At 45.7% G+C, this 13,036-nt stretch overlaps 1 protein-coding gene across 4 annotated transcripts in view; it reads left to right on the forward strand.

Moving 5' to 3' along the window:
• Nucleotides 1-12,829, forward strand: part of TCAF1 (TRPM8 channel associated factor 1) — a 44,359-nt gene extending 31,530 nt beyond the window's left edge. For 3 of the 4 annotated variants that reach the window (XM_032866893.1, XM_032866910.1, XM_032866900.1), the window contains exons 3-9: nucleotides 3,776-4,770; nucleotides 5,039-5,136; nucleotides 6,635-6,848; nucleotides 7,161-7,400; nucleotides 8,400-8,737; nucleotides 10,031-10,281; nucleotides 12,503-12,829. In XM_032866893.1, coding sequence (XP_032722784.1) covers nucleotides 3,776-4,770; nucleotides 5,039-5,136; nucleotides 6,635-6,848; nucleotides 7,161-7,400; nucleotides 8,400-8,737; nucleotides 10,031-10,281; nucleotides 12,503-12,512 — 2,146 coding nt within the window. In that variant the 3' untranslated portion in view covers nucleotides 12,513-12,829. Of the gene's footprint in view, nucleotides 1-3,775; nucleotides 4,771-5,038; nucleotides 5,137-6,634; nucleotides 6,849-7,160; nucleotides 7,401-8,399; nucleotides 8,738-10,030; nucleotides 10,308-12,502 lie in introns of all 4 variants that reach the window. The other variant, XM_032866918.1, reaches the window with a different exon arrangement.
• The last annotated feature ends 207 nt before the right edge of the window (nucleotides 12,830-13,036 follow it).

Genomic DNA, 13,036 nt, shown 5'->3' on the forward strand with positions numbered 1-13,036 from the left:
GATGAATGGATGAACAAAATGTGGGATGTCTATCTACCTAGCGGCATACTACTCAGCAATAAAAAGGAATGGATTACTAATGGGCTTAATAACATGGATTGCTCTCAAAAATGTATTCTGAGTGGAAGAAGCCAAACATGAGAGGATATACTTTATGATTCCATGTATATGAAACTTTAGAAAAGGCTGATCTCATTTACACTGAAAGCAGGCACGTCAGTGGTTGCCTGAGGACTGGATTGACTGAAATGGGACAAAAGGTAGTTTTCTGTGGTGATGGAAATGCTATATATTTTTATTGTGATTATACAAGTGTAAAACTGTAACAAAATCTCATCAAGACATAGACTTTAAATGAATTTTACGTGTCAATGAAGTTGATTTTTCAAAATTGGCATGTTCAACACAGTATTAGAGAACAAAGTTGGAGGATGGACACTATCTAAGGCTTACTATACAGCTACAGTAATCAAGAGTGGTATTTGTGAAAGAACAGACGAACTGAACAGAGTAGAGAGCCCAGAAATAGACACACATAAGTATGGTCATCTGATCTTTGACAAAGGAGGAAAGGTCATAAAATGGAGCAAAGGAAGTCTTCAAAAATGATGATGGAACTGGATATCCACAAGCCAAAAAATGAATCTAGACACAGACCTTATAGTTTTCACAAAATAACTCAAAACAGATCACAGATATAAATGTAAAACAGAACTATAAAACTCCTAGTAGGTAACAGGAAATAAGCCCTAGATGACCTTGAATATGGCTACGACTTTTTAGATATAATACCAAAGATCTATGAAAGAAATAATTATAGGCTGGGCTGCATTAAAATTAAAAATTTCTGCTCTGCAAAAGACAATGTCAAGAGAATAAGAAGGCAAGCCACAGACTGGGAGGAAATTTTTGCAAAAGGCACATCTGATAAAAGATTATTATCCAAAATATACAAAGAAATCTTAAAATAATAATAAGAAAACAATCCAATTAAAAAATGGTCCAAATACCTTAACAGACACCTCACCAAGATGTACAGATGTCAGATAATCATATGAAAAGACATGTCACATCATGTGTCCTCAAGGAAATGCAAAATAAAACAACGAGATGTCAGTAAACTGAAAATTCAAAACACAGATACCACCAAATGCTGATGAGAATGTGGAGCCTCAGGAACTCTTCATTCACTGATGATGGGAATGCAAAACGGTCCAGCCACTGCAAGACAGTTTAGCAGTTTCTTATAAAACTAAACTGCTCTTACTATAGGATCCGGCAATCACACTCCTTGCTATTTATGCGAATGAGTTACATCCACACAAAAACTTGCTTGTAGCAGTTTTGTTCATAACTGCAAAAACATGGAAACAACTAAGATGTCCTTCAGGAAGTGAATACATTTGTGGTATGTTCAGACAATAGAGTATTATTCAGTGCTAAAAAGAAATGAGCCAATAACCCATGAGCAGACAGGTAGGAACATTAAATGCATGATTCCAACTAGACGATGTCTGGAAAAGGCAAAACTATGGAGACAGTAAAAAGATCAGTGGTTGCCAGGGATGGGATGAGAAGATGAACAGGCAGAACACGGAGTATGTTTAGGGCAGTGAAGATACTCTGTGTGATACCGTAAATATGGATACATGTCATGCCTTTGTCCAAACCCACAGGATGTACAATAGGAGTGCACTCCATCTATCACTATTACTTCGTTGGGGGTTGGTTTTCTCAGGTTATTTTGGTGCTTCTCCTTCATGCTGTTACTTTTCATCAAATATTTGCTGACTCTTGTTTAATTAAATGCTAAATGGCATTGAAATTCTAGGTTGATTATTATTGGTTATGGAAGTATATTTTCTCAGTAATAATTATCTCAGTATTTTCTCATAATCCCTATTCTTTTTTTCTTGATCTTTTTCTTTCACATATATGCAGTTACAGATTCTTCTGTGCTTATGGGTTTCTGATCAGTCTGATTCCATTTGATTTATATTTTCAATAAATTGTCACTAACCCAGTTTACTGATTGTGCCCTTTTCACAACTCAGTGCAATCATGGATTTATTCTGATTTTAAAACTTCTGTTTCATATCAGAAGAGAATGGGAAAGAAAAGTAAACAATCCAGTTCAGATTTTTTTTTCAGAAAAAAGTTATTTTTTATGAAATCATTTTTTTATGAAACAAAAATTTCTCTTCCCCTGTACCAAAGTCATAGCTATTAGAAATAACATGGCTATTAGAAAACAGATGTTTTTGAGGGTGCCCCCAGCTAAGCATGAAAAGGACCTCACCTAAGGTCATTGTCTAAATGATATGCTAGTGATTTGGTGTCTGGGCTTCAAGTTTGCCCATTCAATATCACCCACCTTATCATAATAGGTTAGTGTATAAACCTTGATGCCAGTGTATTAATCTAAAACATAGTAGATTACCTTTTCACTGACTTGGTTGTCAAACAACTAATTGCATGAAATTTATAAACAGAACCCCTTATGAGAATTAAAACACATTTTCTTTTAATTTTGTATACAGGTACAAAGTAATAAAAATTTTTAAATTAGTATTTTTAAATTTAGAATCACCAAATTAAAGATAGACTGTGCAAGATGTTGCTTGAGAAATAGATATGTCACAGAACTAGAACATTCTACTTGACCTGGCCCCTGACTTCTTTGTGTAGGCAGATGATCATCAGAAGCGAGATTATCATCACAAGGTGGTTCAGTAAACTTGAATCAGAGCAAGAAGAGCCAGTTGAATGATTTCAGTGGTTAGTGCTTCGAGGAGCAGGAGAGTCACTCGTAGGGTGATACCTTTGTCTTCAGGAAAGGATCATACCTACTAAGAGCACCACAGTCTCCCTTCAGTTAACTGGGATTCTTGCAACCACAGAGAGCACATCACAGACACACAGTGATGCTGTCTACTTGACTCCCATCATCCAGTGTTTGCATGCACTGCCTCTGGCTGTATGTTGCCAATGTTTACCTAACAAAAGTGGCATAGCCAGTTCTGGGATCTCCAGGTTTTAGAGGTCACTCTACGTCTTCCCCACTAATGATCCCACTAGGTACCCAGGGCTACATCTCCCATTTGGGGGATATGGATGTCCTGAGGTCTTCTTACAGGGGTTTGGTGCCCACAGACAGCCCAAATGGACTGAGAAACACCTTATAGCATGGATATGAGCCTCCCGTAAGCCATCCATGAATGGGTGGAGTTTGGGTGTAGATAGTCAATCCTTTGGGTTCAGGTAACAAGAGGGTCTCCACTAGAGTTGAAGCCAACCAGCTCCCCTGCCCCACCTTTTGAAATAATAGTGATTCTTCAGTGGTGCCACCAAGTCAGCCCTCCGTTGACTTTACTTGAAAATTGGCTGCATAAAATTTATAAATAATCTTTATAAGAATGAAAACATGATGACCCATTCAGTTATTTATATAATGCCCAAAAGGCTGAAATGAACGCTTAAATCTAGAATAGCTAAGACACGATACTGGGTAAACACAGCAGGGCTTCCTATGAGATTTCCTTTGGAGGATTTGCATTCCAAGAAGGAGCAGAGCAGAATGGATTGTCCCTCTGTCTTCCCTCAGACCAGCCTGCCTACCCAGTGAGGTCAGATTTGTCTACTTTGCTCTCCCAGCTCTCCCTCGAGAGCTAAAGGTGATCATATTAGTAAAGCTGACACTTGCTGTATGCCGGGAACTCTTCTCAGAGCTTTATGTGATCACTCCTTTAATAGAGAACACCTGTATCTTTTGCAGCTGTGAAGATGATCTCTCCGAGGACAGAGAGGAGCTCCTGCATGGGATTTCAGAGCTGGACATCAGCAACTCAGATTGCTTCCCCTCCCAGCTTCTTGTGCATGGGGCTCTAGCCTTTCCCCTGGGGTTAGATTCCTATCACGGCTGTGTCATAGCGGCTGCTCGCTATGGCCGGGGCCGGGTGGTTGTGACCGGCCACAAGGTATTATTCACCGTGGGAAAACTGGGCCCCTTTTTGCTCAATGCTGTTCGCTGGCTGGATGGAGGCCGCCGAGGCAAGATCGTGGTGCAGACGGAACTCAGGACACTGAGCGGCTTGCTCGCGGTCGGGGGCATAGACACCAGCATTGAGCCCCATCTGACCAGTGATGCGAGTGTCTATTGCTTTGAACCCGTGAGTGATGTGGGGGTCAAAGAGCTGCAGGAGTTTGTAGCTGAGGGTGGGGGATTGTTTGTTGGAGCCCAAGCCTGGTGGTGGGCCTTCAAGAACCCAGGAGTGTCTCCTTTGGCTCGGTTCCCAGGAAACCTCCTCCTCAACCCCTTTGGCATCAGCATCACAAGCCAAAGCCTTAATCCAGGGCCCTTCCGTACGCCTAAAGCAGGGATAAGGACCTATCACTTCCGCACCACATTGGCCGAGTTCCAAGTCATAATGGGCAGGAAAAGAGGGAACGTGGAAAAGGGCTGGTTGGCCAAGCTGGGGCCAGATGGTGCAGCTTTCCTGCAGATCCCCGCTGACGAGATCCCTGCATATATGTCTGTGCATCGGCTCCTGAGGAAGCTGCTGAGTCGGTATCGGCTCCCAGTCGCAACCCGAGAGAACCCTGTTATCAATGACTGCTGCAGGGGGGCTATGCTTTCCCTGGCCACTGGCTTGGCCCACTCTGGAAGTGACCTCTCTCTGTTAGTGCCAGAAATTGAAGACATGTACAGCAGCCCCTATCTGCGCCCCTCTGAGTCTCCTATCACCGTTGAGGTCAACTGCAACAATCCAGGTACTGAACGGGGAGGGGAAGAGGCGCTCAGTGTGGGGTGCCCTGGGGGCGGAGGGCTCAGCGCGGTGGCTGCGGGAGTGGGGCCTGATGACTTCGGAAGGCCATCTCCACTCTTGGCCATGCACTTTCAAGGAGATGGGGGTGGGGGCTTTAGGTAACTGTTGCAAGAGTTGAGTCAGGACAGTATGAAGGGAGAGAGCTGTGCAGAGCTGGATGGAGATGGTGTCACAGAGGAGGGATAAAGCCGGCCCTTCCCGTGCTTTGGCAGGCACCAGATATTGCTGGATGAGCACCGGGCTCTACATTCCTGGAAGGCAGATTATAGAGGTCTCACTGCCTGAAGCTGCTGCCTCTGCTGATCTGAAGGTAAGGCCATACCCCATCTCCACTTGATGCAGAACCCAAATGTTCCTGCTTTTACGGTCACCGTCTTTTTTGATCCTCATAAAAACCCTATTGGCAACCTTGGGCATGTACTTTTACCCCATTTTAAGGATGAGACAACTGAGCTGCGGGTGTAGGTAGATTGAAAATATCTAGTACACCTGAAACTAATGTTAACATTGTGTGTCCACGATTACTCCAATCAATCAGCCAATAGATAGGATACATTTCAGAGCCCAGGACTTAAACCTAAGCAACTCCTGGCTCTTAAGTTTTGTGCTTTTCTCTTATGTCCCAGAGTGGAGAATAAGAAAGGCACCAAATGGGTGCCTGACTGGCTCAGTCAGTAGAGCATATGACCCTTAATCTCAAGGTCACGAGTTCAAGCTCCACTTTGGGTGTGGTGCCTGCTTTAAAAAATAATAATAAAGGGGCGCCTGGGTGGCTCAGTGGGTTAAAGCCTCTGCCTTCGGCTCGGGTCGTGATCTCAGGGTCCTGGGGTCAAGCCCCACGTCGGGCTCTCTGCTCAGCAGGGAGCCTGCTTCCCTCTCTCTCTCTGCCTGCCTCTCTGCCTACTTATGATCTGTCTGTCAAATAAATAAATAAAATCTTTAAAAATAATAATAATAATAATAATAAAATGTTTTCAAAACTAAAAAAACAAGAGGCACCAAATGGAGAGTGCCCTGGCACGCAGAAGTGTTCAGCCCATCTCAGTTCCCTTTCTGTGCCTGTCCAGTCCCCCACTGGAGAGCAAGATCTTTCTTCCTCTTTCCTATGACACTGAAGACTATTCCTTGCTCCCCCAGTCTCCCTCCAGCTCCGTCACTTTCACACCCATGCACACACTCTGTTCGAAAATTAAGTAGCCATCCTGCTCTGTCCCCCTGGAGAGTCGATGTGACAGGTAGGGTCTGTTCTGTGCTCTTGTTCTAGAACCTGTTTAGCATAAACCTGGGAGAACAATTCCAGGACTCCACCCAGTACAAGAGCCACTCCATGGGCCCAGGAATGGGGGCCTGGCCAATGGGAGGAACTGAATCCTCCCTCCAGTTCATGAGCCTGTCACACTGCCTCCCCCTGGGGCCTCTCTCCAGTCAGCAAAGGGCTGAAGTCCGTAAGACCCCTCTGCCCCATTCCCAAGATGACCAGTCACCACAACAAAGTAGGCAACCCAGGATTCTGTGGGTTTCAGAGACACCTAGGGGCCCTGTGTGGGAGTCAGCCCTCCTCAGTATTAGCCATGTGCTACACCTGGTGTCTCTCACTTCAGCGTCTCAATACGACTTTGTGTGGAGCTGACGCTCCTGGGAGGACGTTTACACACGATTTGGTCCACACAGCCCCGAAGAATGATGGAATGGGGTGGGCTAGCATGGGGTCATGGCCCAGTGACCTTTCCTGTCCCCACCTCCTGGAAGCCCTCCCTTTCCACCTACACACACCCGAGGTGACTTTGGGGGGAATCTCTCTGCTCCAGATACAGATCGGCTGCCACACGGATGACCTGACCAGAGCCAGCAAGCTGTTCCGAGGTCCGCTCGTGATTAACCGGTGCTGCTTGGACAAGCCCACCAAGTCCATTACCTGCCTCTGGGGCGGCCTGCTCTATATCATCGTGCCACAGAGCAGCAAACTGGGCTCTGTGCCCATCACTGTTAAGGGGGCTGTGCATGCCCCATACTATAAGCTGGGTGAGTGGGAACTGTGCGGTGAACCCCAAGGGAGTGGGAGAGCTGGGTCAGGAGATCATCTGGGGCTGTTTGCTGTAGGAAGAGAGAAACTCCTGGCTGGTAGAGGGGAGGAAGCTAAGTTTCCTTATTTTCAGCACTGGGGCCAAGGAGATGAAGACCAACCCACAATCTTGGAGATTTCCTAGAAGAAGGATAAAAGGGGCGATATGGTCACTTATGACCTCGGTGTTCTCTTCCTGGGGTTCAAGTTGGATGTTTTAACATAAGGGATTTGGGAAAGTGAGTTTCAAGGCCTATGGCCTCTCTTCCCAGGGGAGACCTCCCAGGAGGAGTGGAAGAGGCGCATCCAGGAGAATCCAGGTCCCTGGGGAGAGCTGGCTACGGACAACATCATCCTGACAGTGCCAACCGCCAACCTCCGAACGCTGGAGAACCCCGAGCCGCTGCTTCGCCTCTGGGACGAGGTGATGCAGGCCGTGGCACGGCTGGGGGCCGAGCCCTTCCCTCTGCGTCTGCCTCAGAGGATCGTTGCTGACGTGCAGATCTCAGTTGGTGGGTGCTCTGTGCATGCTGCCCCTAATGGCCTTCCCTTTTTTCAACAGCCATGCAGCAGGCAGCCAACATAGTAAAAATGTTTTTCTAGCAACACATAGAAGATATAAGTCTTGAAAGGGGGGAAATATGTATTTAAAAAAATAGACTCAGCCAGATCCCCCAATCAAAAAATTGGAAACTACCTAAGTGTCTAACAGAATGGAATGCTTAAGTAATATATCATGTGCACCTCCAACAGACACTTTCTAAAGTAATATTTTGATGGCATAAGGAAATATGATGGGATTATGGGACCAGAGGAAAGCAGGCTGTGGAAGGTGCGTGAGTAGTATGTGAAATTATGAACAATCTAAGCTGGCATGTCAAGGGTTGTCTTCCAATAGCTGGAATAGCATAGGAACAGAGTGCTAGGATTTCACAGGGATCCCATCGGGGACTTCAAGGAGAAAGTAAAAGGGGTGGGGGGTCTCGCCCCAGGTCACAGTTGTTGGACACAACATTGAGAAGACACGGGAAGAAGAGTTCTCTGCCAGTGGGTCAAGAGCCTAACAAATCAGGGGTGTGGAAATGAGAAAATGGTGGAAATGAGAAAATGATGGAAATTTCTTTAGACCACAGTTTTCTTGCCTTATACAGATGATTACAATAAAATAGCATCAATGTGGGCAACACTGTATCTAGTAATGAAAAAGGAAAGCCACCATCCAGGAGTTCTCCCTATTGAGAAAAGAGTATAATGAGACAGGTTCCCAAGACAAGACACCCTCACAAAAGTGGAAAAGCTGAAGAGTAATGTGAAGGATTGTTTGTAACGTGCACCAGTCCCACTCCTCTCAGGTCAGAGTGAAGGGGAGGCACAGTTACAGAAAGAGAAGATGGTGGAGAGCCCCGGTGGGTCAGTGTGGATTGCCCGTCTGAGCATTACAGGGTTCTGGTAGTCTTGGTAAAGGCAGGAGGGTGTGTTCTAACCCCTCTTCCTCCCTCCTGCATTCCCAGGCTGGATGCATGCGGGGTACCCCATCATGTGCCATCTGGAATCTGTGCAAGAGCTCATCAATGAGAAGCTGATCAGAACCAAGGGGCTGTGGGGACCTGTCCATGAGCTCGGCCGCAACCAGCAGCGGCAGGAATGGGAGTTCCCCCCACACACCACCGAGGCCACCTGCAATCTGTGGTGTGTTTACGTGCATGAAACAGTCTTGGGCATCCCTCGAGGTCGCGCCAATATTGCTCTATGGCCCCCAGTTCGAGAGAAGAGAGTCCGAATCTACCTGGGCAAGGGTCCCAATGTGAAAAACTGGAATGCGTGGACTGCCCTGGAAACATATCTACAGGTACTGGGCAAGAAAGGATGGGGATGGGGAGACCCCACTGTGGGGACCCCAAAGTGGACTTAATTGTCCTGGCCATACCCTCACACGATGATTTTGAAGAGATTCATGAAAGGACCAAAGCAGAGGCAAAGATAGTACTATACAGTTACCATGGCTGGCTTTAAAGCCAGACTTACCATAGACTGAAGCCAAACCCCGTCATGGAATAGCGATCTCACACCAAACATCCTGCCCATTCCCCCCACCGCCCCAACCACACGTCACGGGATGGGACCCATTTTTTTCCTTAGAAACTGCCTAAGTTTCTCCCTCAGAAGCAATCCAAGATGCCTCACTGGTCTCCACATGAGGTTGCCTCTGCCTTTGAATGACTGTCCGGCACCCCAGTTCCCTCACCCCAGTCCCTGGAGCAGCTCCCAGGCCACCATGCAGAGTCTCACCACCTGGGATTCTGGAACTCACTCTCCAGCTGGGTTCTTCCACCTGCCCAAATACCTCTCTGTGTGTACCCACTGCCCTGGGAATGAGAGTGAAACTGCCCGGAGACTCTAATCTCCTCACTGGGCCATTTCACCCCAGGGACAAAAGCTGCTCACCTGTGAAATCCAGCTAAGGGTGTTTCAGAGAACTGCTAGTGTCGTCCTAACTGTAAGGAGCCATAACTGGGCCTCACACGGGCTACTCCCTGTGGCCTTGGGACAACTGCTTTTTCCAAAAATCTGTCTTACTTAACGTCATTCTGTCCACCTAGACTGTACATCGTCTTGTGTTTCTACCGAACTCACATTTTTTTCCGAGAGGCCACACCAGTAGCCTCGCAGATTGGCACAGACCTGTGACTGATGCAGGTTATGTCAGGGTAAGGAAGAGAGGGACAGTTCCCCAGTTTGGGGGGTTTAACGTTGCAGCTGTGAAAGATACAAGGATTTTTTTCACTTTGGCCAGCTTTAAATCCTTGTGTGCTACCCTGCCGACACTTTGACGATGGAGTGAGCTACATGAATAATGACATAGGTGGTAAATACTGATAATAATCGTAACAGGTATTTCCGCAGCCATCCTTTCTTGAGTGTCTGCTCTGGGCTGAGCACCGTGCTCGATCAGACGCCCTTCTGAGATAAGGCAGAGCGAGTAGCCCATGAGGCCAGCAGCGAGAACTGCAGAGACGGCCACTGACAGAAATAAAGCCAGTGCTTTAGGGGTTAAATACATTATATTAGTTGATTACAGTGTTTGTTGGGACTTCCTTCTGTGGATTAAATGTCTTTTTCTGCTGCTGCTTTCTCTCCCCAGCTACAGGAGGCCTTTGGTTGGGAGCCATTCATCCGTCTCTTCACTGAGTATAGGAACCAGACCAACTTGCCCACAGACAATGTGGACAAAATGAATCTGTGGGTGAAGATGTTCTCCCACCAAGTGCAGAAGAATCTGGCTCCGTTCTTTGAGGCCTGGGCCTGGCCTATCCAGAAGGAAGTGGCTACCAGCCTGGCCTATCTGCCTGAATGGAAGGAAAATATTATGAAATTATACCTCCTCACACAGATGTAAGGAGTGCCCAGCGAGGTGGCAGGTAGAGAGGTTTGGGGAGGTAGGCAGAGATGGGGATTCACTCCTCGACCTCTGTCTCTTAGGGTTCTAGCCTTGCCCTCATGGCTCACTGCCCCCATATCTTAATACCTGATAGCTCCATCTCTAGAAAGTGGGTTAAGAACACAGCAGAATGGGGAATCAGAATTTCTTAGGAGACAGACCTTCTGTTTATGAGTCTCGTTCCTCTGCTCTCAGCTATCAGATTCCTTCCTGGCCCCATACTGGCCTGGTTCTGAGAGCTCTGGCATCTGCTTCTATGCCAGCTCTTGGTTCACCACTGTGGGCCATGGCCCTTGGGGGTGGTGCTCATTCTGACCTGCCGAGGACTCTCTGGGCTTTTGTTTTTTGACGAGTTTTTCCAAAAACCTGACCATAGAATCCACTGAAACACAAATTTACCAGGATACTCAGTTCCTCGATATTCTGTGTCTTGGGCAGTACTCAAAGAGCTTGAAAAGCAGTCTGGTATAGTAGAAAGAGCCCATAGCTAGCATTAGCTCTTGGGAAAGTCATTGTTATCTCTACTCACATTTCTTTCTCTGTGAGATGAGGACAAAAATGCCTTCCTCTCAGGGTTGTCCTGAAGACTCAGACTGATAGTTCTGAAGAGGGTTGTGATTGGAGGGATTCTTCTATGTTCTGCTGGTCCACAGAGCAGTGAGCTGAGTACAGCCCTTCTCTCGCCATAGCCTGGAGGTTAGGACCATCATCTCTCACAGTAGACTCCCAGCAGACTCCCAGCATCCAAAGCCTGGTTCTTTCACCTCTTGGTCACATGACTCTGGACAAACTCCTTATAAAATGGGATCTATTTCGTAGAATTATTGTGAGGATTAAATATAAGTTCCCTCTAAAAGGAATTAGAACAGTGCTTGGCCGTTGGTAGGTATTGAGAAAATGCCTGCTGCCATTATTACTAATTAACATTAATCAGTCATTTCAGAGCTAGACTGTCCTTTTAGATGGCATTCACAGACGCAATGTGATCCATCCATCCCATCCTACACCTTATACATCAGCTTCTGGAAGGATTGGGGTCTGTTGCTTTATAAGCTCTAGGATCGACAGGATCTACAGGCTCTAAAATCATACTGGGGGTCTTAATAGCTACTTGGAGTTTGGTCTCTTTATTCAATTCCATCTTTCAGGTAGAATTCCTTCTTTGATTAAATCATAAGTGGAAGTCACTTGAAAAAATCAGAACAAATCCAGGAGAGCATTTGTCTTTAGAAACAATGGGCATCCGGCTTAGGCATGGTGTTTATGTTTCCATGGTGACACAGACTCCTAACACTGCCCAGAGTTTCTCTCCAGTTTGGCAGATGAAGTCTCACACACAGAGAGAAATCTTGACTTCTGAACCAGATAACTGGATAAGACTGACCCAAAATTTTATTTGAACTATACTCCTTGTTTTATATAGATTGTTTAATTTAATCTTCACAATAGTCTTATGAGATGGAAATTTATTGCTCCCGTTTTAGGAATAAGTAAACTGAGTTTTGTGGAGATAAGTAAATTGCCTAAGTCTACTCTGCTAATAGATAGTAGACCTGGGATTTGAACCTGGGCACTCTGATTACAGAATGGGTGTTTGTAACTACAGTACTCTGCATGTGCAATGAATGAGTCAGTGAAGAAACCAGCCAGCAAACAGAAGGATCTTTATGTCCGTACTTGCCAGCTCTTTGCCTGCTTGTACTCACCCCTCATGCAGTTTTACCAGAACAGAAAGTCCCTTTGATTCTCCCAAATGCCAGTTCAAAGAAAGAACTTGAGGTAGGCTCCTAAGGTACTTTGCAAAGACAGAGACCACTTTAGCATCATCAGGTCTTTTAGATTCCGGTTTCTTCAGTTTTCATTTATCATCACTAGCACACCATGAAAGCATTCTAGTAGTGCACTGGGATTTGAATGATGGGTCATTTTGATAAAGCACCTGACTCCCAGAAGAGACACTGCAGGTTATCAGCAAGGAAATTAGATTTTTAGTGCTCTAGAATAATATTTGTAACCGCCCTGACCCTCTTTAGTTCATTTTTAGCATTATGGCCCCTGGGACCTTTTTAAAATAGGAAGCTATTCATGTCACTCCCCTGTTTTAATGCTTCCAGTGGGACTTTGAATATAAGATGATGAACTGAGCATATAAGTTTACCTCCCCTCCCTCCCCAGGCCCCACTGAAATTGAAGTCAAGAAATGCAAAAGAGAAGTGAAAACATCTCGGCAAAGAAAACTGAACAGATTTGATTATAAGTGAAGAACATCTCAACACATTTCTGAAAAAGAAAGTGGATGAAGCATGACAATGAATGAAAGACTGAAGGTATCTTTCAGATAGAATAGAAGCTGATCTGAACAACATAATCCCAAAGAAACGTGAGCACCTGAAAAGTCTATAAAGAGTTATACCAGTTGTAAAAGTGAAACCCATCCTACCCTGCCCCAACCATTGTGCTTAGAACACAGGCAGACCATTACTGGTATCCATTAAAAATCTTCTTGTTATTGTTTGTATAGAAATTGAATAAGCTGCCTGAGGAGAGGTAGGAGTTGGTGTCCCAGAATAAAATTTGTCTTTTTGTCGAAATAAGTGACCCCCTAGCCTATCAGCTAATTCTCTATGGAAACCCCTGCTCAAGTGACCCAAGTGCATCTAGTCCTAGAAGAGGCTTATTGGTGAAACAGACCCAACCATACACTGGCAG

Source organism: Lontra canadensis, unplaced genomic scaffold (genome assembly GCF_010015895.1).
Source record: "Lontra canadensis isolate GAN:19392208 unplaced genomic scaffold, GSC_riverotter_1.0 scaffold2, whole genome shotgun sequence".
In the NCBI taxonomy this organism is placed as follows: Eukaryota; Metazoa; Chordata; class Mammalia; order Carnivora; family Mustelidae; genus Lontra; species Lontra canadensis.